The sequence below is a fragment of the Mauremys mutica genome, chromosome 3 (genome assembly GCF_020497125.1).
Source record: "Mauremys mutica isolate MM-2020 ecotype Southern chromosome 3, ASM2049712v1, whole genome shotgun sequence".
NCBI classification, from domain to species: Eukaryota; Metazoa; Chordata; order Testudines; family Geoemydidae; genus Mauremys; species Mauremys mutica.
Window position 1 is genome coordinate 159,036,327 of NC_059074.1, and position 24,389 is coordinate 159,060,715.

Consider the following 24,389-nt stretch of genomic DNA (forward strand, 5'->3'; position numbering starts at 1 on the left):
TACAAGCTACTATAATAAAGAGTAAGAAAAGTGAGATGACAAAACATGCCACACAACCACTGGTTTAGAACAGAAATGTTAAATTTTTTCAGTTCCTCACACACTATAAACACACAGACTAGGTTGGTGTACAAAAGTGGGATGCTACCAAGTCAACTGGAAAGCAGAGGCACTAATAGCTTTCAATCAAGTTCACTTTCATCTTCTGATGTTGCATGGAATACCAGTTACCTTCCCCTTCCACCCCCACCCCCCTCAAAAAAACACAAAACCAACAAAAAACTTGCAGGTGTGAAGAATTTGAACAATCAGGATTTCCCAAATCCCAAGAACTCAATTCAGTTGATCACTTTTGAGGCCATTTTGAACATGTTCTGGAAGCTTTTCTCTACAATACTGATTCTAGACTGATGTGAAGAAACGAGTCAAGAAGTTGAGCCCACACTAGGATATTTGGGTTTCTTGACAGGCTGTTTGTTGGAAAAACCCTGGCTTTTTGTAATTTATTTTTCTGGAAATCTCAAAGTAGTGTCAATTCACTTGCAGATCATAGATTGGTTCTCTCCATCTGCTAAATGTTTTGTTTCGTCCTGTGTTTTTAAATGAACAGAAGCCAACATGACTCACTTCTGTTGACATCTTTTTCCCTGACATCTGTCAGTAGGAATTTGCATAGCCCTATGAATAGTGTTTATTGCCGCTGCACAGGCAGCTGGGGATATCGCTGTTTTTAACATATACTCATTCTCAACAATAGAGTGTTGGGCTTAAAATAAGTATTTGTAAAGTCAAAATTGTTTCCAACACAGCTGTAAAAATGTTAACTTAGATCTAAATATGATTCTGCAGGATCCCTCTAAAATTTTCTTTAATGTAGCCAGGTGACTTGCTTCTATAATCCCTATTCTTACTAATGAGTTTTTTATAATTTGTTGAAATCCAGAAAGACTACAATTTATACCAGTGTTTTAAAAATGTCTTCCTTCCAGTTAGTGTGATAGCTTTTGACAGATGAATGATAAAATGCTGTGAATACAAAAATTCACTCATTCAATAATAGTTTGCCTTGTTAGTATTTTTAGTTAGCTTTTGGTTTAATGATTTTGCTATGTTAGGACCATGGGAATTGCTGTATTAGACTGGACCATCAGTCTAGTATCTAATCTCCAGCAGTGGCCCTTATCTGAGCCTTCAGAGGGAGGCAAAAAATCTCCCATTATGTATCTAGCTGTGCAGTGTTGTGCAGGAAGAGTGGTGGTTTGGGGACATCTTGAGTCTAGATTTCATCTACTACCTCAATCAGAAGTTCTACCATTGTTCTCAATGTATCAAGAATTCCTATAACGTACGTGTGTGTGTGTGTGTGTGTGTGTGTGTGTGTGTGTAATAAAAAATATATATATATTTTTTTCCCTCCCAGGGGAAGAGGACGAACTTACGTAAAACTGGCTCAGAGAGGATTGCCCATGGAATGAGAGTGAAATTCAACCCCCTTGCATTGCTTTTAGATTCATCTTTGGAGGGAGAATTTGACCTTGTGCAGAGAATCATTTATGAGGTAAAAATATTATAAAGTACAGGATTAAAATTGAAGTTTAAATTTCAAATGGAGAAACTTACAGATAGAAACTTTTTTACACTAAATGTTGAGAAGATGGTATCAGGTCTGTAAGAGATGGTCCCGCTGAGGGGCCAGTTCAGATGGCAACATATCCACAGTGTTGGTTCTGGATATTCAGTGCTAAGTCTTTTTAGGGAATAATTTTGCTATGTTGTCCTTAGTATGTCTTGATCTCTTCTGAAAATATGTAATCTATAATATATCAAATGACTTGATAACACGCAAGTACAAATCACTTACCTTGCTTATGTTTCAATGTAAAATACTCAAGAATCCTGACTCTCAATTCCAAAAAGTTGCTGTGCCATCCCTCTCTAAAATTAGCTCCGATCAATTATGTAATGCTGCTTTTTACTAAATTATCTGGACACTGCAAATATTCCCTGTAAACCATTTTCAATGTTTGACTGCTACAGTGAATTTGAGTTAAGTGTACGTGTGAGACTTGGGGCATGGGGGGACGTATTCATTTAGTTCAGGATTTCTCAAACTGGGTGTCGTGACCCCTCGAGGTCACAAGGTTATTACTTGGGGGTGGGGGGTGAGCTGTGAGCCTCCACCCCAAACCTCGCTTTGCCTCCAGTATTTGTAATAGTGTTAAATATTTAAAAAGTGTTTTTAATTTATAACAGGTGTTGCACTCATAGGCTTGCTGTGTGAAAGGGGTCACCAATACGAAAGTTTGAGAACCACTGATTTAGTTGCTGCTTATTGCCCATATCCATCACAGAAACTTGGCTCTTAAGTAATCTTTCAAAACAAGATGACAGTCTGTCCATTTTTATAAATGGCTCCATCTGGACAGTAGTGCCATAGAGAAAACCATTTGAATGTGAATGGCTTCTTTTTCTGTGCCCTGTAGGTTGAAGATCCCAGCCTGCCCAATGATGAAGGAATTACAGCACTTCACAATGCCGTGTGTGCAGGTCACACCGAGATTGTAAAGTTTCTGGTACAGTTTGGTGTGAATGTTAACGCTGCAGATAGTGATGGATGGTAAGGACAGTCGTCAGTTTCCTTTAAGTGGTATTAATGTGAAAACTCCTTGCCAAAGAACAGCTCCTTTTGGGCTGCCCTGAATTAATCTGATGGGAGGCATCTGAGTTTGACTCTCCAACTCGGCGCCCTACTTTTTGCACTGCAGACAGGAGCTGGAAGCATTCCCTCCATGAAGCTCTTGCGTTCTGGACAGGTGGGGTTTCAACTGTTGCAGCACAAGGTGGTCTTAATGAAAGAGATTGGAGCTTGAGAATTACTCGCTCCTATCTAAACAAAGTGCACTGGGATATTACAGAACTAATTAGTGATACTTTTCCTGCTGGAGAACCTGGTTGGGCAGAAGCAATTCCTGGTGAGGTGTCAAGTAAGGACATAGGGTGAAAATATGGCCTGTTGATGAAGCCCTGCAGCATAAGCTTCTGAACCCCTGCTAGATCAGTTTTCCTCACCCAGTTTGGCCACCACCTTGAGTGGGACAGAGGAGGAAGAGGGACGTAACCCACAATGGGGAAGTTTGGAGGACAGAAAATCCTGAGGTTAAAGAGGTGGTGTCTCAAAAAGACCCTAACTATAATGCTTCTGGGTTACAGTCATTAGCTATAGTAATGCTATACTTGGTGTAGAAAACTTGTTCCTGTTCCTTTTTTGTTTGAAAATTAATATTTGAACTCTGCTGGGGTGGGCACAACTGTCGAGGAGAATCCATGTGAGCTTGCAATGTTAACGTGCAGTCTTGACTTTAGTAAAGTTTTGACACTGTCTCACATGATCTTCCAGCCTGAACTGCTACATCTCCACAGCTATTTTTTCATACCCTAGTGTGAGCCCTGCTAGCACAAGTCTGTCTGCCAGGGTGAGTGGCTCACTTCCGGATGCAGTGTAGACATACCCAATAAGCACTGCTGCCAGTAACACACCTGAAAAGATGTCTTGAACCTAACAATCACTCTTCCTCTCCCCAATTTGTAGGACCCCTTTACACTGCGCAGCATCTTGCAATAACGTCCAGGTGTGCAAATTCCTGGTGGAATCAGGTGCTGCTGTGTTTGCTATGACCTACAGTGACATGCAGACAGCTGCAGACAAATGTGAAGAAATGGAAGAAGGCTACACCCAGTGCTCTCAGTTTCTGTACGGTATGTGTTAAGAGTTCAGTTCTGAAGAATAGAAGCTGCTCCATGGGGCCTTTCAATATGTTTTTTGGGTTCACTTACTGAAGTGTGACTAGTCAGAAATGAGCAAAGCCTGTTGAGCCGAGGATACTGTGATTTAATTGAAGAAGCTGAGTGAGTTAACCCAATGGGAAAACCCTCCAAAGTCTGCCTGAATTAACCAATATGTGCTAACTGAAGTGGGTACAGAATTCTCCTACTTGGGTTGTTAATGTTTGCAGAAAGGCTACTGTGTGGTGCCTTTCACTTGCTATAAATGAATATTGGAAGTAAGAAAGGGGTTTTTTGTTTTTGTTTTTTTTGCCAAGTTTCTGATCAGTCAGAGGTTTTCTGCTCTAAACTTGATGATTCTGTACTGTTTCCTGTATTCTGTTACCCCACAATTACAATGCAGGATTTTCTTTTTAAAGTCCTCTTCAGATAGTAAGGCTAGAGGGAGTAGCTGTTCAAAAGTACAGCCATCTTTGACTTTTTTTCTGCACTCTGCACTATGGGAAGTGTATTGATCATTGAGGATCCCAAGCTTTTTTAACACAGTATTGTTGAAAGTTCAAATGTATTTTCTCTTTACTATCCTATCTACTGATCAGTAGATAGGAGACGACTGTCTTTTTAGAAGGGGTGTGGGGGTGTGTGTGACTGGAGGACAGTAGTAAAAACACAGCTTTTTAGTTATTCCTAGAACAAGTGGAACATAGGCAGTAGCTTGTACAAACTTCTGTAAGCTGCTGAAGCAGTTATCTCAAAGTTCCATATCTATTCAGCTGTCCCCATTGGATTGCGATTGCTAACCAAGGAGTCACTGGGTTCCAAATATAAAGGCGTTCTTTTGAAAGTAGGGAACCCAACTAAGTAGGATTTAAACTGAGGTCGCAGAGATCCTTTCAAATAGGCCTCAGGGTAACTGTTCTATAGTGGTAAAATTTTAGGTCACTGTCTGTTTTTACAGATTGAAGCTAGCATCTTCAAGCAGTAGGGCACTGCTTATGTATTTGATGTCTGGTTATTTTTGGACTTCAAAACCTATTAATATGTTTCTGGTAATCTACAACAGTGATAGTAAATTCATAGACTGGGAAAATCTGATTCCTGGTGCCAAAGAGTGAGTTCAGAATATTCCTTCCGTTTGCCTTTTCATATGCTGCTATTTTAAAGAATGGATGTTGAATTGAAATCTGACCCTCTGGATGCCACAGTAGACAGAGCACAGGAGCCGCATATAAACTGGATTGATGTACTTAGTGTACTGGACAGCAGTGAAGCAGTTAATGTATCGTCCTGAAAAATATTCACCTAATCCCTTTTAGCTGCAAAGAAATTACAATACTTGTAAAGCTGCTTCAGCACATCTAGCCACATTTAATTCAATCCGGGCTGAAGGACTAGAGGCTTAAAGCAGAACTATGATATTACTTATGCTTGTCAAGTATCAGAGGGGTAGCCGTGTTAGTCTGGTTCTGTAAAAGCAGCAAAGAATCCTGTGGCACCTTATAGACTAACAGACGTTTTGCAGCATGAGCTTTCGTGGGTGAATACCCACTTCTTCTTCTTACTTATGCTTGTAATCTTATCCCCATTGAGATTTGCTGGCTTTATCATCTTCATTTTAAGAGTAATTTCTACACACAGATAAACTTGGGGTGGGGGAGGGGGGGAAGCAATTAAACACATGTCCATTACCTGTAAATTTCTTGCCTCTAGTGCTCTTGTGTTTTGACTTACAATTATTTTCCCACACAACCCAGCGTCTCTTTCTGCCAAATCCTTTGGGGTCCTAATCCTGTGTTCAGTATCCCTGCATGTTGCTACAGAACATAGCTACGGTCCACATGCAACGGGGTCGCTTCACTGCAAGGTCAAGTAGATGGTGAAAACGAGGGCCTTAGTCTGAACACAAACGTTTCTTTAGCCATAGTTAAGGAATCCTGTGAAAGGTGAAATGGGTTTGGTAGAGTTATATTTGAAAGCTTTGACCAGGAATGGTGAGTCAGTATTACACGCACATGATACTGAGATGTATTAATGTTCTTGCCTCAAGCATGCTCCTGTAGCTGTGTAAGAAGGGCAGCTGTGCCAGAGTGCCCTCCACTGGCAGACAACCACATGACAGGTGCACCTGCCTCAGTTTTCCTCAGCTCTTCAGACATATTCCAAAGCATCTTCTCAAGCATAAATTATAGCCTTTGGGCGGGTGTGTGTGGGTGTGTGGGTGTGTCATTTATTACAAAAGCCCCATGCACATAAATCCATAACAAAAGTCCCATCCCCCTATAATGCAGAATTCCCCTAGCATAGTCTAAACAGTACATGCAACATACAGCCTCAGGGTCCCTCACCATGTCCTAGCTCTCTCCAGTGCAGTCCTCTCCTGTCCTTGTACCAGGATAGCTGCCCCAACCCTTCAATCTGGAGTGCATCCCTGCTCTTCCCATCAGGAACCCTCTCAGATCTCTGCTGGGAGCCTCCTTGCCAGAGCAGCATCCCTCACTCCTCATGACCCTCTCTCAGCTCCTCTGGGACCAGCTTTTTGGCCCTGGAGATGTTAACAGGTAAACTCATCCACTGCTTCTCTGCCATCAGCCCTTGGTTCCAGCTCTGCAGCTTAGAGCCAGCAAGCAACTCCCTCTGCTCCTCCTCCTGCCTTCAGTCCTTTGGCCCTGGCTCTCTGGTTTGAGGAAGTCAGCCAGCAAAACCTCCTTGGGTGCTCTCCCTGCCTTCAGCCTTCCCCCAGGAATCACCTCCGGCTTCCTTCTGGGACCTTCCATGATCCCCTGGTCTCTGGCAGCTCTCGCCTGCCCGTCCTGACTAAACTAGTCTGCTCTGACTCACTGGCACTCTTTCCTGCCTTCCCTTATGGACTTCCTTTCACTGGGCCCCTCCCAGATCCCTTAGAGGCCCCCCCTCTTAACTGGGAAATGGGAGCAGAGCGCCTGCTCTGGCACAGGGGAGCTGGGCCTACGTAATTTACTGGGGTTAACTCCTGCTGACAGGCTCCTTTTGTGCAACTTGAGAGGCTTGTGCCATGGTTTCACTTCCTGCCCTGCTGTGGTGCATCACCATGCCTCAGCCCTCCCTGCTGTGCCCCAGAGGTACTTGTACACCACACAAAGGTGGTTGTTACAAATTAAAATCTCCCTCTGGGGTCTGGTTTATTAAGTTTTTTAAAAAGGAATTCAACCCTTCACCCTTGTATTCAGGCTCCCGCATCTTTTTATCGGGGCTTCTGTGTAATCTTGCTCCTGAGGTCCTGCCCCAGCTCCCTCTGTGCCAGGAGCTTTGCTGGCCCTTTTTTGACATCCTGGCTCTATCCCAGTCAAACTGTCCCGCAGATGGCTGCAGAGAGACCCATGCCAGCTCTTTCCTAGTCCCCGCTCTCTGAAATGTGCCTAGAGTTGATGTACCTGATTCCCATATCCCTTCCCATTCCTACCTGGGGGAACTTTGCTACCAGAATTCCATCTTTTCAAGGGCCAACAGCCTCAACAGGCACACTGGTTGCTCCTGTTCAAACATTGCAGGAAGCAATGGCTCTTTACGTAAGCACTAATAAGAGGATGGCTGCGTATTCTCCATGCATTATGCTTCCTGTCTCTGGACACTAGAGGTGTGTTGACTGAAATTACATAACCTGGATTATTGTTGTTGTTTTGATTTGTTTTTTTAATGTCAAAATTAGTCTCCTCCCCCACCCTTTGTTTTTTGACTGACTGGAATCTGATTTTCTTGAACTGGTCTTGGTAAAAAGACAGTAGCATTTACATTAAGCGTGTATGGAAGCGGGGAATGAAGTGATACGTTCCAGATTCCACAGCTTTCACCTGAGCTGTTTTGTCAAACTAGAAGATGTTGAGTCATCTATCAGCATATTAACGCTGCTGCATTACCAAAAAATGCTTTGGACTCCTCTCTTTTGGTAAGGGTGAGGTGTGCACACTACATCAACTAGTGCACTTCTGTACAAGGGAGAGCTAGGATTTGTCCTTTTAAGTAGAATAAATAAATAAGAGGAGGGCAGCATATACAGTATTTAGTTGGCTTACTCAGAATTAAAATTCTGCTTTTGGTTTCCAGTCTGGAAGTGGAGGAATGCATCCTGGGGGAGCTTTTAAAAATGTTTCTAGCTTAAAAATTAAATATGCTAACTCATGATGATGATGATGATACGCAAATCCTAAATAACAGCTGTAATTAGCACAGATTTGTTCAACATACTGTGAAGAAGCAATTTAATTTATTTTTATCTAACTCTAGATAAAATTAGTGGTGCAGGAACTGCTGAGATGTGTGTTTTATATAAACAAAACCAGCAGTTGCTTAAAGATAAAGCAGAGGGAGGTAAGACATATATGCTTTAGGCAGAGGGGTAGAGCATGAGGCTAAGAATCAGGTGACCTTCTATTCTTAGCTCTGAATTTGTGACATTGTAGAAACTCATTTAATCTCTCAGTACCTTCATTTTCCTTTCTCTCAAATGGGGGTGTAGTGCTTACTTGAATACCATTTTCACTTTGCTGTTGCTGAATAAAAACATTCTTCTTGCTAATAGAGTTGTTAATCACAACTTTAAAAACAGCAGCTTGCATTTCTTGCACATGCTCACTTGATAAGAAGCTAGGGAACTACAATAACAATTCCTTTAGTAATAAACCTTTAGAATGAACTAGTCTTCTTATTATGTTGACTTTTACGCCCATTTCTTGGACTTTTCTATTCTATCTAGCTAATGCTTCTTGAGCATAATGTAAGTAGGAGATTACATCTGTTTGAAAATTGTTTGGAGTTTTCTAATGCCTCTTACTCCTTTAATAGTTTTTTCAGGAATGCATTATTTTGTTTGCTGATAACTACCTAGTTAACTTGATAGGAGTCATGACTGACTTGTGCACATCCCTTGTTTGGCTGTCAGATATGGTACAACAGTTATTCACAAGTGACCATGACATTGAGATCCAATTTAGGTTGAGCTGTTTTGTTTTCTTTCTTGTTCCAGGAGTGCAGGAGAAAATGGGGATAATGAACAAAGGGGTGATCTACGCACTCTGGGATTATGAAGCACAGAATGATGATGAGTTGTCCATGAAAGAAGGAGACTGCATGACAGTACTACGCCGGGAAGATGAAGATGAAATTGAGTGGTGGTGGGCACGGCTAAATGACAAGGAAGGATACATACCACGCAACCTGTTGGGGGTGAGTTGCTCTTATTACTTAGTTAGTTCTATGACCATTGAAGTACAAACTACATGTATGGAAAAGCAGTCACATAACCAACATGTCAGTGTTGATTCTACATGCACATACAATCTTGTCTTACCATCTCAAAAAAGATGATTACTAATTTGCAACTGAATGGGTGACGTATACTTGAAGCTCCATTTTGACCAAAGGCTTTTCCGTTGCTATGGGGAAAGCAGGAGTTAGTGTTTTCTTTTCCAGATAGTGATACTCTCTGGAAAAAGGCATCTAAAATACAGCCATTTTATTAAGGATAGTCAGCTGACACTTGGTTTAAGGGTGTGGTCTGCTTCTGCTCCTATGAAGATGACTATGGTGAGCCACCAGCCCTCCTGCCTATACTCTGGATGCGCATATTGCATCTTCCCCTCTAATTATCTTTGGAGCGATCTCGTAGGACTCAGCATGCCACAAAATTCTACAATTAAAATAGTTCCAGTTTGGAAGAGAAAGATCATGCTGTCAAAAAAGCAAGACCTGTGAAGATTGTTATTGTCCTCCTTGTATTATTCAGTTAGTGTCAGCTGTCATGAAATCTCTTGTTCTAGAAGTAGAAGAAAACAAATGACAATTCTCTATGCACTGAAACTTCAGTAAATTATCTTGTCATAATGTCTGGATTACAACTTAAGCCTTGCAGCATGCAATCTGAGAAGTATTGTTCTAGAAAGAAATTGCTAGGTTGATGAGATTGAGATGTGGGTCCTGGGATGTGATTCGCACATTTGCCTCCTGTGAGTCAGAGATGCCTCCATTCTTATCCGTCTGTCTTAACTCGTTTCCCCAAATGTATTGTATATTTCGAGGCTGGAAAAATGCTTCTTAGAATTCTCTGCTGGTGCAGCAATTGTGGTATAAATTGAAGTATTTCTCAGAAATCCATGCTAAAGTGAGTGGTGCTGGTGATTTCATCCCACTCTGTTCTATTCTTTACAATACTTGTTAATGGGGAAATGGGGCAGATCTCTTTGAGAGACATTTTCCTCTTTCCCTTCTCCCCCAAACACCCAGATTCCCAGAAAACTGTAGCAAATGGACACTTCCGTCTCTTTATTTAAAACTTCTCCCCATTAAGCTTTTCATACATGTCCAGTATCAACTGTAGAATACTTGGTCAGTCATTTTGCTGTGAGAATTTATATATATAAAAAATAGCAAAGGCAACAATGAATTCACAGTACGATGACTCCTTTGGATAATGTTGATTGGTAATTTGGCTCCAGGAACCAATGAGGTTTGAGTATCACTGGTCTAGGGGCATCAGGATTAAGAGACAACCCTGATCAGTTTCTAGAGGGGCACATTGTTCATGCCAAGCTATGGGGATAGAGGGGGAGCACTCCATGAAGAAGCAGCTCTGCAAAAGACTCCACTGCTTCTGGGGCATTTGGGGAAAAGGTCAGGAACAGAAACTAAATGTCTCTTCTCCTCCAGTGGAAATACTGTGCCTGTGGAGATACTGCGGGGATTGTTTCCCCTCCAAGGTTGAGCAAGAGCATAGGTGTGAGAACCCGAGAAACCTTTGTTCTCCTGTGATCATTTAAAACCTGTAAAGCAGTAAACCTTTGCAAGCGTTCTAGCTATTTTGAGCCTCACCACAGTGGAATTCCTGTCACCTGCAGAATTAAACATGGTAGCCATTAAAGTTTTGGAGCTGCCTATTCAGTCTTCAATTGATTAAGTATTCATAGCTAACTGATCCTTCGTTAGACTCAGAAGGAAGTGCTTGGACACTGCATACATCCATGCCATTGCCTGAAACTCAGGCCCAGGTGTTTAGCCCAGAGCAGGGGTAGGCAACCTATGGCACACAAGCTGATTTTCAGTGACACTCACACTTCCCGGGTCCTGGCCACTGGTACGGGGGGCTCTGTATTTTAATCTAATTTTTAAATGAAGCTTCTTAAGTATTTTAAAAACCTTATTTACTTTACATACAACAATAGTTTAGTTGTATATTATAGACTTATAGAAAGAGACCTTTTAAAAAGGTTAATGTATTGCTGGCACGCAAAACCTTAAATTAGAGTGAATAAATGAAGACTCAGCACACCACTTCTGAAAGGTTGCTGACCCCTGGCCCAGAGAAAAAGATTCAGTGGTCTGATACATTCTTCCTCCTTTGTATGGTATCACAGCTGTTTTTCCCCTTTGAGGTTAAGTGCATTTGGTGAGTCTAGGATTAATGATCATCTGCTTCAATACTTTCTGTCTGGAAGATTATTCTTGACAGCCATGTTAGTGAAACTTACCAGGCCATGTGAGAACTCTACTGAATCCTATGTGAATGGCAAGATAGTGGCTACAAGTCTTCAAACCATAATTATAATACAGATGCTGACTAGGCCTATGCAAAACAGAAACTCTTTGGGCAATGTCAAATTTTTAATGGACTCGATCTGTTGGTAGCTTTAAAATCTGATTTCACATCTCAGCTGATGGTGAAAAATGACCAAATGGATTGAGTTCTGATTGCTAACTGTCTGCAGGTCTTCTCTTCGGAAGCAATTTACTGACTAATAGGAACTTCCTGTATTCAAACCTTGAGCCACTGTTTGATACATTTGGATTGCAGAAGATCTTAAACCTGTTTTGGGGCCTGGCATTTAAAGCGGTGTTGACCAATATCCAGTGATCAAAGCAGGGAAAATTTCATAATGACTCTGTCCTCACAGAACCAGACAATTGGTAGATTACCTGTTGCCCATCAAAAGCTGTTTGATATGATTTCATTCATCTCAGTTCAAATAGAGTTTAGACCCTGACCTCTTCTTTTGTTTATAAAATAGAAATACCTTCTAAAACTCACTGCACAGTAGGCTGTCGTGCAACAAGCGATCTCTATCTGAATAGGGCTGAGTGTTCCTAAGGGCTTAGATAATTTAGAATTACTTTTCAATTTATTGCTTTTGACATTCATATTACTCTGCTACTGCGCTGTCAATTGATACATCCCTGTGATATTTTTATGCTTGCCTGAAAAAAAGTTTAAAAAAAAATTTTTTTGCAATTGCTGCTACTTTGTCACCGAAGATGATGTGTATAATTAGACACTGGTGGCTCTTGGTATTCATGATAGAAATATTTATCTACATTTACTTTTTTTAAATTTTAAGGATTTCTGCCCCATTATACTCTTTAACATTTTAAAAATAATTTTTTCCTCCTTTTTCCCCCCACAGCTGTACCCAAGGATTAAACCAAGGCAAAGAAGCTTGGCATGAAATTGCACAGAATCCTGAGTTATGAAGTTCTAATCATGGGTGAATTATCATTTCTATAAAAAATCATTTTGTTAGTTCCTATTTCATGAGACTTATTTTAATAACAGTGTAACTTGAAAGCAATGAAGAATGTGCTTGAAAACAAATGAAGGATCAATGGACTCACAAATGGAGGAGGGCATTCCATAAGCTGAAATGCTGCTTACAAGCAAAGGGCATAAGCAATCCTAATGTTCAACTAGTGCCCACTCTGCTTTTCCAAATGGCACATAGGTACACAGGAACAGAATTCACTTTTTTTTTTTTTTTTTAATTTCCTGCACGATCTGCAATGAACTTTTCAATTCCTCAGTGAGAGGGAGTTCATGTTCCACACAACTGGCTTTCTCCAAATCTGTCTTTGGCTTTGTTCCTAGTGGAGGAAATTAGTCATCCAAGCTACCCACACAGTATCTGAAAGCACATTTCTGTAAGCAGAGTATTTGTTAAAGTAGCTGAGTTAAAGTTATGAAGATAAAATAGGGTGTCTAACAGTGAAGAACTTTTGACCAGTCCATTGAGCAATAACTCTCTAAAATGCGGTAGCATCTAAGGAATTCCATGTATTCAAAATACTTTGTGCTATATCAGAGGTAATGTAGTTTTTAGAATCTGTTTTTACAAAAAAAAAATCCTGTATTTATTGTCTCTTTTTGTAACTGAAAATTAAGCTTAGAAACTTTCTGTAGCCTTTAAAACTTACAAACTTTGTTATAATCCATGTGTGTTTTTATTTTTTGTTAATTGTGATATGATTAAAATGATGTCTCCTCTGAAGATTTAATTCTTTAGCATTTAATGTCAAACTCTATCCCAGATGACATCTGCATTAGCATGTCACTGAGAAATTTCAACCTGCTATGCAGATACATAAACACCATACACTATAACATCCTAGAATATGCCAGTATTCAACTATTACAATATCAGTGTGGAAAACATTCTTTGATTTATAACTTTCATCTAACCTGCTATGCAAGCCATATCCATTATTAGTTTTAGGAGTAACATGAAGGTTATAAGTAACGATTAGATCTGCTTAAGTTAATGGAATTACTCTATACAGATATATTTTAAATGGAAAGATTTATAGCAGAAGAATTATTTCTAACTAGCCTTTTCCACCAGGATAATCTATATTACTGTACTAGTCATAGCTTTGTTAAAGACATGTCAATAAAACTTGAGACTCAGTAACCTTCCCTTGCAGGAAAGGAGTCTGTGAGGCCATGGACAATCACTACAATCTACAAATACAAACTGAAAAAAATCCCTGACCACACTGATCTTTCTACTTCAGCTCAGGGTTTGGGAATTGTTCTGTAAATGGCTTTGAATGTGTGATCTCTCACTAGATCTGGTGAAAAGGTTTGTGGGACTGGATAGCTCAGGGGATTGGCAGTGGGCAAAAGTGCTTGTCACCTCTAGGACCAATGTAGGTTGGCAATGATGTATAGTAATCATTTACCTAGTTTGAGCAATGATGTTAATTGCTCAAACCAGTGAGCAGACGTGTGGCTGGATGCTGAACAAAAGATGTAAGCAACAGAGGAAGCCCTGCTGGAATCCTTGGTAGGCAAGAACATCAAACCTGCTGGGCATGGATTGCTGCTGTCAGACCCTTGCCAGATAAATAGGACTGCCATTGCCCAACTGAAAAGACATACCAACTCATGGGGGCTTTCAATAGGAAAGCCATGCTCAGCAGTGGAGCAAGCAAACATGCACAAGCAAAGACTCTACTGCCACCCAATTCCTCAGCAAGTTTAGATGATAGTAAATGTGACATGGTCATGATATTGAAGTCTGTTAATGTTCATAATCTCATGCTTATGCTCTTAATAGGGACCATGTATATGTACTGGATACCTGGTAATTTCATGCCTTCAGTATGCAGTGTAGTATTTCTCCGATTTTTTTATAGAAGCCTTTCCTGTCTCTCAATTATCATCATTGCTTTCTACAGCACATTTTAAAGAACATGTAATATACGATTATACACAATCATACACAACATAGGTTCACAACAAATACACAACATAGGTTCATTGCAACACATGTTCTAAGCTTTTTTTCCTCCTCCTCTCCCCCCAATATTATTCTGTTGACAATCAGGGCTTTGTGCACCCAACTGATCCCCATTACAAAGAAACACCTTCCAGCTGGACCAGGCCTAACTGTCTTTATTTAAATAAGTAGTTGGGAGAAGTGAAGGCAACAATAGAAATAATGTTACATTCAATACATTACATTCATTTTGTAAGGCTTAAGGGGTTTTATTATTTTTATAATTCATAACCAGTGACATTCCTACCATATATGGCAGCATTTGTTTCCTCTTGAAGTCTTTGGTTGCTGACACAGATCTCACTGGTAGCAATCTTCTTGCATGGGGATCAAATATCAGACTAATAAGACACTGTCCTCTTGGGTGTATGGTTTCCTGCTGGTCAAACTGGCATAGAACTACACTTCTACCTCGATATAATGTGACCGGATATAACGCAGTAAAGCAGTGCTCTGGGGGGGCAGGACGGGGCTGTGCACTCCGGTGGATCAAAGCAAGTTTGATATAACGTGGTTTCACCTATAACGCAGTAAGATTTTTTTTTTTGGCTCCCGAGGACAGCGTTGTATCGAGGTAGAGGTGTACTTAATCCAGTTCTTCAAAATACAGATAACCCAAAGAATGCTATGGTTTGCATGTATAAAACAGGATTATCAATGCATTTAAGGGGTAGCAAGATTGCAATAGGAAGCTTATTCAGTGTGTTGCCTATTTAAAAGGAACTATTGCTCTAATTTCAAAAGGAAGAGTACTTCTAATAAGTGAAGGGCAGCAGTGGACCCCTTCTGCCTTCTCTATTCAGTCTTCCCACTTCTCTCTCTTTTTTGAATAAGATGGCTACTACTTCCAAGCAGCTTAAAAATGCCAACAAACTTCACTTTAAACTTCCTTCTAATTTACAGTGAAAATTGCTCTTCCTCAGAAGTCACATTTAACTGCACTTTAAATATCTTTTTGATTAAAACAGATTAATTCTTCAGTTCTATTTTTGACATCTTTGCTTAATTATATACAAAATTAGAGCTTTCACACTGGACTTATAAAAGTAGTTATATATGCAGTCTATGTAGATAATGAGACTGCAAGCTTTTGTATTGTTGGAGTTTTGGTCTTTCAGGTACTTCAAAATATTCTGCCCATTCTCTCCTACACTAGTTTAAACATCTCCATTTATAAACATAAGGAACAGGTTGATGTTGTGATGCAGTAGGGTTAGGGTGTTATTGCAAGTTGTATGAACATTTTTGCATTATCTTGATTCCATGAGATGTCTTCCGCTGAGGTCTGCTATTGCATCAAATACTAGTAAAACACAACCACTAGTGGAGAGAAGGAAGAACATGAGTTAAGGGCTGTCCTCATCTACCATAAGACATAAAGCACAATGCAAGTTTAGAAAGATGACTTGTTATATATCAACAAGTTTTTGAGATGATGGGGTCTGGACAAGAATGTATTTAGTGCAAAGAAGGAAAATCTATTCCTATAGATGACAGTGGGGGATGTTGTTTCCTGAATACCTTACATTGGTAGACTTTTTGTTTAGGTTACAAATGCATATGAAATGTAGAACAAATGTTATCAGTTGCATCTTATGCACTGAAGTGCCTGAAATGTTCATGTAACAGTTTAAGGTCTGAATTGTAAACACCCTTTTATAATTACCAACTTCAGCGAGTCTCTTGTAGTAATGTAAGCTGATTGTCATCAGAAGATGACAACCCTACTCCAAGTATCATTCAAATTACTGAGAGCAACATTAGCTTATCTCATACATGGAGAATGTCTCTGCATTAAGATGAATTAACTAAAGCTGTGAAATGAATTAAACCCACATGTGCACTCTCTTTCAGAAGTAGAGTGGCCTTTATTTACGTTACCTGAATCCCCTTTGAAGGAGAATAGAAGTGGTAGAGGATAAAATTAAAGGGATGGAGGTAGGTGAGGACTTTATGGGAAGATGGAATGAACAACGACCTGCTATTGATGGAAAAACCTAGGAAATAGGAGAACTAATACTCCTGGGGGAATTCTGCACTACTGCACACATGCATAATGAATGAGTTGTGCATATTTTTATTTTTTTGTGCAGAAAAAAAGCTGCCAAAATGTTGCTGCCGTTCTACCTTTTTCCCACCAGAATGGTGTGCTAGAACAAAGCAGCAGCTCCCAGCCAGCTAGGGAAGAGAGAGCCTGCTGCCTTCAGAGTGCCTGTCAGGCCAGGTCAGGAGACAGCGTGGGGCTGCTGGGGAGTCAGATGGGCTTATAGGGGTTAGTGGGGGCGGGGGAGGACAAACTGGAGCAGGAGCTGACTGGGAGTGGAGGCACAGGGGCACATGGTGATGGGGAGGGGGAGCAGAGCTACATAGGGTGGCTGAGTGGGGGCACAGACACATGGGGATGGGGAGCAGGAGGGGGGACAGGGATGGAGGGGGGACAGGGATCCAGAGCCACATGGGGAAGAGGAGGGTGTCTGAGTGGGGGTGAAGGAACACATGGTATGGGTAGATGTGCCTGACTGACTGGGAGAGGCTAGGGGTCAGTTAGGGTATGCATGGGGGAAGCTCCCAACAAATCCCATCCTGCTCCTCCCCCTCCCCCCAAACAACCCTTGTTCCATACTTTTCCCACCCATACCCAACAACCCTCTAAGTTCACACCCAGGCTCCTTCCCAGCAATTTATTTCCTTTTCCCTCAGCTCCTCCATCACCCCAGACTCCCCCAAGCCTTTGCAGTGCTTCTGAGGGGTACGGGAAATATGGTTCTGTATTGTAGTTTAAATGAATCATTACTCAGAGTTCTGTATTAATATGCCTAGCAAGGAATCTATTTGTCAAAAAACATTTTCTGAATTTTTTTTGGTTGTCTGTATTGTTACAGACATACTTGGTGACAGGTATTTTGAAATAAACAACAAAATAATTGAAACTGGTGTGATTATATTATTTTGACAAAATATGCAGAATTTTGCAGAACTAAAATATTGTGCACAGAATTTATTTTTTGTTGTGGAATTTTAATTTTTTTGGCACAGAATTGCCCCAGGAGTAAACTAGGCAGGCTGCAATTGAAATTCATCCCAGTAAAATATCAGGTTATCTAACTAGAAGTAGAGGTGCTGGAACTAGGGGTGCTGCCACATGCCCTGGCTTGAAGTGGTTTCCATTACATGCAGGGTTTACAGTTCGGTTCAGTGGCTCTCAGCACCCCCACTCTACAAATTGTTCCAGCATCCCTGACTGGAAGAGGCCAATATGAGGAAATAGAGAGTAATATAAATGGATTAGAGAGAGATTTACTTTCTTTAATCACATGCACAAAGAACACTAGGCCCCAGAAGATACCAAAATGTTACTTGTGCTTAGATTCCCAACACTGCGTGAAACTGGCACACTACAGCGGGCATCAACCATCCCAAATGTATAGATCCAGTGCTACCAGGGGAAACAGCTTTTAGAACTGAATGAGCATTTTTCTCCAAAACCATCTCAGCAAGCCACAGATCTGTGCTGTTGAACCCGAGTAGACTTATTAACTTACAGTGTTAAGGTTCATCTCCACTGTTCCACTTTTCTCAACATCCAGTTTCTTAAATATTTCTGTCAAAGAGGAGAGAGAAATAAGATGTGTGTATGAAGAAAGCAGTGGGAACCGGAAGCTGAATCTTGACTATGTCTTGACTATGAACATTTGTCTCAGATTTAAAGGGACAAATTTAAGGTTTATGAAAACAACCTTTTAAAAAACCAAACCAGGAGAAATCTCATCAAAGCTGCTTCCTTTAAAAAAAAAAAAAAAAAAGTCCACTAGTTACAGCAAAAACCTTGCAGCTTTGTCCTAGTGCATGAAAACTAGCGGCTGCTTAGTTCAAGCTGAGCGAAATGAAAGACTGTAATGTTAAATCGTTTGTTTGAAAAAAAAAAAATCTTTCAATAGTCCATTGTACATTTAGAACACCGGTAAGGAGAGCTGTCTGTGAAAATAAGTATTCTTTTAAAGCTGTTATTGCAAACTGAAGTGCTTTCTATTTTTGTCACCTTAGCACTGGAGGTGCCATTCACAAGGGGGATGTAGGTACCCAACTGCCACTTTAGGCCACATAAGGCCAACATTTAACCACCACTGGCATTCAGAAAACCAGAGCTCAGCTGCTGCTTAACCCTGGAAGCTCCTAAAGTCCCATGCTGTCTAAGTGGTAAGTTCCTATGGTGCCTAAATTGCTGATGATGAGCTTGTGCAAAACTAGGTAAGTCCTGATGCCACTGAGCAGCTGGGTGCCTAACTCAGGCTTAAGCCCCACAAGAATTCACAAGCTAGGTATTCTCACGCCTGTCTCACCTGCAGGACCTGATTCGGTCAGCATGCTCACACTGGCATCTAAGAGCACGCCTACTGGATTGAGTCCTGCACAAACAGCAGCGATGCTGCCTCCCTGCTACACAAAAGTTAAGTGGTTACAGCATTCATCCAAGAGTGGAGATCAGGGTTCAAATTTTCACTCTGGCCAGTTCATGGCTGGGATTTAAGCCCTGGCCTTCCCCCTACCAGCTGCAACCACTGACTAAAGAGTCATTCTCATGGTCTCTGGCCCAATGACTAAGTATTTCATAACAAGTGGAACAATTTCAACAGGTGAGACTGATAGACCCTCCATTCAGCATGCTGGCTTTTGCAAATCCTATTTTTAGGCACCTAATTCTCCCCTGCATTGTATGGGAAGCATGGACAACTCACTTGGGGTTGTGGATTCCACTAGGCAGCGGGACAGCTAGATGTTAAACAGTTTAATGCCTAAATCCCCCTTATGAATCTAGCTTTTGACTGTGGGCTGTAACTAAAGACTGTAACAAAATGTTTTAAACCCAATCCTGCAGTCTGATCTATGCAGACAGACCCTTGGAACCCTGGGGAAAGTACTGCTGTCTTTCTGCGCAGATCAGAGTGTAGGATTGGAGTCTCAGCTTGTCTCAAATTTATTCTGCTGCAAATCCAAGAGCCTTGGGTTAGAATAAGTCTGTACCTTATACAATGCAGTGAGGCGAGGGGCTGCTCACAATGTAAAGATTTACTAAGAACATACTCACTGAACAAAGTTTCCAGCCGAATCAAGCACCTGACAAAATTATCAAAGTCAATGATGAGCTGCTCATCTGCAAAACGAGCCACAATGACTTGGTGCAGCTGGCAAGTCAGCTTGAACCCTACAGGACAAAATAAAAGGTGAAAACATTTGGCCAGCTAATAATGCAATCAGGTGTTGGCCAAATAGCAAGAGTAATATGTATGTTTTTATTGAAGAAAAAAAAAAGTTAAGATCACAAAGTGTTTGCAAACTGGGAGCAATGTTGGAAAATGTTCATATCTATATTAGCTATTTAGTCACATTTCTGTGTCTAGTTTTCAAATAGCTTTTTTAACTATTGAGCTGGTTGGTTATGATGGGCCATAACACATTTTTACTTTATCTGTGGGCATTTCTAAGTTGTTTGGTGTTAGTGCTGATTGACTGGCTGAGCCTACTCCATGTACTCAGGAGGGCTAGTAGAATCCATTTTGATTCACTGTCTTAGAGAGAGTGGCTGTCTTCTATGGACCAGTCAGAGAAAGATGGTGGATGGTAAGGAGCAGCTCTGTACTGTATTAAGTGGGGACTGTATCTTACCCAAAGACCACCCAGAATTTGAGGGGCATAGAACTGCTGGCTGCTGGTCCCAAGACCCCCAAAGGGAAAGCAGTTTTCCACCCAGGAAGCCAAACAGAGAGATCTGGCCTTCCCCACACATACACAACAGCAGGTGGGGATGATTAGGGGTTGTTCTAGGCGGGTTCAGGTGGGATTGTTGTCAGGACCCTTGGGCTTGCAGCCTTGTGAAGCTCTCCAACAGTTTAGATAAGCATTCAAACTCTGACTCTTGAGCCTAGCCCATCCATAGCTGAATATGTACTTTCACTCTGACGCTGGTTTGCAGTGTAATTACAGTGCTGTGCTGATGTTGGTTTCCAGCACCCAGCTGTGGTATGGAGAACTTCAGTGGATGTTGTGCTTTTATGAGGAGCTTTGCCTGGGTGCCAGTTCATTCTGGGCTTGTGTATTCATTTTATTCCCCCTGTAGTCATTGTGCAGTGATCTTAAGAATCCAGTGCATGGAGCAGTGGACTGGGTCTCAGGAGACCTGGCCTCTATTTCCAGCTCTGCCCCTGATTTGCTGGGTGACCTTGGGCAAGTCACTTTCCCTTTCTATACCTCTGTTTCCCCCTCTGTAAAATGGGGATAATGATATTGACATCTTTTGTAAAGCATTTTGAGATCTTCTATAGAACTTTTCATCAGTAGAGCTTAGTATTATTATTTAATGGTGATTCATCAGAGGAGGTGCTTGCATTGATTGCCTCCTCTTCACGGGCAACCTGCCCAATTCAATCACTAAAAGATATCAGCCTGTGCATCCTGGTTGTTAAGGGCCTACCCATGATCCTACTGGGCCAGGTCCTAAGTGAGAGTAGCCCCAAACAGGAAGCCACTCATCTGCGCCATTTTTAATGTGCCTATATTGCTGCGTATAGACAGATACCATGGCCAACCACCAGAGAGAAAGATGAGTGTACACAATAAGACAGTGTCACTGGTAAAGATCACTGAAATGGTGACACTGTATTTACATCAGCACCTATTGACTTTGATTATTGGTTTAGATAAGGGACTTGAAGTGGCATCACCCTATATACAGGCAGATAAACGTTGGGTAATACAGCTATAGCGGAATAGAAGTACCTGCTTCTTCTAAAGCTCTCCGCATCTCGTAGGAGTTCATGGTACCAGAGCGATCGACATCTATTTCCCTATAGATTTTCTGTAAAACACAAAACCCAGTGTTGGAGCGCATCAATAATTAAGAGCTGGTTATTTTGGCTTCAGCCAGAAGTCAGATAAATGCCTGTGGAAAGCAGTCCCAGTTTTCCTGAGAAACAGAATCTAAAATGGATTTTGGAGTCATTTAATTAGTGTCATGCAGGCATACAGCTGCTCCTAGGGCTTGTCTTCACGCACAGCGCTACGGCAGCTGCACTGAGGAAGGTGCTTTAGTGAAGACGCTGCTACGAGAGAGCTTCCCCCATTGGCATAGATACTCCATGACAGTAGCTATGTCGTCAGGGGAAGCTCTCCCGCTGACATAGTGCTGTCTACATGAGGGGCTGTCAGTATAACTACATCACTCGGGGTGTGGATTTTTCACCCCCTGAATGACATAGTGATACCAATATAGGTCTGTTGTGTAGACCTGGCCTTAGATGGAGTCATAGCTAATTCTTTCAGTGCAGCATACAGTAGGGAGGAGACACAAGGAAGTCACCTGAAAGCATGGTGATCGCAGGGTAAATACCATGTGGGACTACAGAACCACTGGCAAAGCAGGCACTGTCTAGCACTCAGTCCTGTGGTAAAGTTATCAGCCCTGTAAGTGGAAGGCTAAGGATGGGGGAAGGAGGTGGAGCTAATGTGAGGAGCAGTCACAGGAGCAGAGGTGGCTCCACCTTCTGCTCTTCACCCTAGAATTCGAAAGAGCAACTGACTTGTCTCTAAGGCTTTTTTTTTTAAGCTTAAAATCCCAGGGGTCAGATCCTCAGCTTGTGTAAATTGTCTTAAACCAGCTGAGGATCCACCCCCATTTTAAAGTGGTCACCAGGAGTGAACCAGCCCGAGGGTCTCAGCTCCCTGTGTTTGGTGTTGCCGTCATGCTGCCATCAGTGTGTAGAATGTGGAGTTAGCTGATAAGAGAAGTCTAATACTTTGGTTCTTCTATTTACTGTTGCTTACATGTGGCCATTCTGGTGGCCTATTATTTTTATAAAAATAAGGGTTTGGTTTTTTTAAAATTTGAGCAGCTGGCAAAGCTGATGTGCAAGTACGGGCAGGAATTCCCAGTGAGGAAAGGATAGGACTGAAACAGCCCTGCCTTTATGGTCTGCATTTGTGGTCTGTGTGTGCCAGTGGCCTTGTGCTGCTCTCGGCCACACTAGTCCCATTGAGCCCCATCCTGCAAGATGCCGTGTCCCTCTTGTGACGAGCTGAGCGTCCCCAGCTCCCCTGACTTAGTGGGAGTGGAGGCAGTTCAGTGCCTCACAGAACTGGGCAGGGGAGCAGGTTTCTACTGAAGAACACAACCTTTCCATTTAACAAGATGTGCTCAGAACTGCCCATATAGAGAAATATACTGTACCCACAATATACATACAGATTTACACCCACAGTGCTCCAACAGCCATTGACCAGACCAGGCTACAGTCTGGTAGTAGTATACTGTATGCTCCCTTATACAGAGCTCATATCTTACTTGATATGTCTGTATCTTTGTCCAGAGTATGTAGAACTCCTTCAGTCCCAGTTTACCGCTTCCATCCGACTGCAGAAAGAGTTAAGGGAACCTCTTTGGATGGCAGGAAATAAATGTTTTCCCTCCTCTACATTAGGTTTGCTGTAATATAATCTCAACACTGCTTTTGGGTGTCAAATTTAGAGAAGGATGCAAATCATCTTGTGATGCACGGCTTACTCTGGCTCATCCTGCAGGATATAGGGACTCTTCCTCTGTTTCTTCAGGTTGTGTTTTAAGTTTCTAAATCAACTGTTTGGATGAATTAAATCTGAACCTCTGAATATTTCCCCAAGCCTTTTCAGTGCCTCCCACAGGTAATCTCTAACTATTCAGCATGTGTACCGACACCATGTGTACCGAGAGGATGCCATTCTGTTCCGCAGTGGTGGTTCAGCTATTGATGGGAATCTGAGTCATATTCTAAACAGAGACATAACCAAAAGCAAGAGCTGCTGTTTACAGAATTTGTAGTTCTTCAGAAAACCCCTAACAAAAGAATCCCTACATCACTGTCTGTCTGTCTGTGTCTCTCTTACTGTAACTACAACAGTGGAATCCTGAGCTCTGCCACATTTTACAACAAATTACAGGAGAGCTTCATTTTGTTTGGTGTTTTTCTTTTTCTAACCACATTATTCTCAAACCTGTAATGGGTTAGAAAATTAAAAAAAAAAACTCCCTCCTCTCCTCCCCAGTGAAACTGAGCATGGCTGTCACAGTAGATTTCTTCCTAGGGCATTGGGCTCAGAAAAACAATGTATTGTCTGGGGAGAAGTTCTGGGACTGTGCTTCTACTTGGTTTCCCTTGTTTTTAACAGTGAAATCTTTGTGATACTTACTATGTTCTGGCCAAATCTGACATGGTGGGGTCTGAATACCACAGGATTGAATGTACTGATTTCCTCACTTCTAATATGCATGTTTAGGTCCTCTAAATGAGCCCATGCTACTGATGCCATGTTGGGAGCCAATCTTTCCCTAGGCTGTTGCCAGCCAGACCACACATGTAGCATCAAGGCTGGAATTCAGACAGGACCTTCTGCTATAAAAATACAGGCTCCCACAGCTAGAGCTACTGTAGATTCAGCATTAACTGGCAGTACTATTAACATGTAGAGTCTCTATGCAGGAGAGTCATTAAAGGGTGGCAGTCACAAGCAGATCTGGCCTTCCCTCCTGCAAGGGTTGCGGGAAGGAAGGGATGGATTGATAGGGACATCCCCGCTCCCCCGCTGGATCCATTTCAGCATGGATAGAGGACCATAGTCTAGCTAAGACAATTGAAGGATACATCTAACAGATCGACCATTATTTTACACGTCTCAATACTGAAGCCATCTGATTTAATATCTTGACCTGTAAGGAAAGAGGACAAAAGGCAGGTTAGTTACATGTGGAAGGGTTTAGGAATTGGATAGTAACCCTTTAAATAGCTTGGGAGACCTCTAGTGGGCCTCCCTGTCTTCATCTGCAGAAGCCATCAGAGCCTAACAAGTACACCAGTGCAGATACGGAGCTAGACGTTGTACGTTTGTATATACAGATAGTGAAGAGTGCGTCGGTAACCAACTGTCTGGGTATTTCTAATGCTGTGTAGAGCAACAACTCATGCCTAGAAAGCTCAGTTCTATAGCACCTTTTCTACTACGTCCGCT

General features: G+C 41.7%; 2 protein-coding genes across 2 annotated transcripts in view; one reads left to right on the top strand and one right to left on the bottom strand.

Annotated features, from left to right (window-relative positions):
- Positions 1 to 13,007, top strand: part of TP53BP2 (tumor protein p53 binding protein 2) — a 60,813-nt gene extending 47,806 nt beyond the window's left edge. Inside the window, exons 14-18 of the mRNA XM_045010993.1 lie at positions 1,421 to 1,558; positions 2,484 to 2,617; positions 3,590 to 3,756; positions 8,783 to 8,982; positions 12,210 to 13,007. Coding sequence (XP_044866928.1) covers positions 1,421 to 1,558; positions 2,484 to 2,617; positions 3,590 to 3,756; positions 8,783 to 8,982; positions 12,210 to 12,251 — 681 coding nt within the window. The 3' untranslated portion in view covers positions 12,252 to 13,007. The remainder of the gene's footprint in view (positions 1 to 1,420; positions 1,559 to 2,483; positions 2,618 to 3,589; positions 3,757 to 8,782; positions 8,983 to 12,209) is intronic.
- Positions 13,008 to 14,453: 1,446 nt separating this feature from the next.
- CAPN2 (calpain 2) overlaps positions 14,454 to 24,389 on the bottom strand; it is a 50,178-nt gene continuing 40,242 nt past the window's right edge. Inside the window, exons 16-21 of the mRNA XM_045010995.1 lie at positions 24,026 to 24,090; positions 22,693 to 22,761; positions 21,132 to 21,210; positions 19,444 to 19,560; positions 17,900 to 17,958; positions 14,454 to 15,677 (exon numbers count right to left, since the gene is read on the bottom strand). Coding sequence (XP_044866930.1) covers positions 15,654 to 15,677; positions 17,900 to 17,958; positions 19,444 to 19,560; positions 21,132 to 21,210; positions 22,693 to 22,761; positions 24,026 to 24,090 — 413 coding nt within the window. The 3' untranslated portion in view covers positions 14,454 to 15,653. The remainder of the gene's footprint in view (positions 15,678 to 17,899; positions 17,959 to 19,443; positions 19,561 to 21,131; positions 21,211 to 22,692; positions 22,762 to 24,025; positions 24,091 to 24,389) is intronic.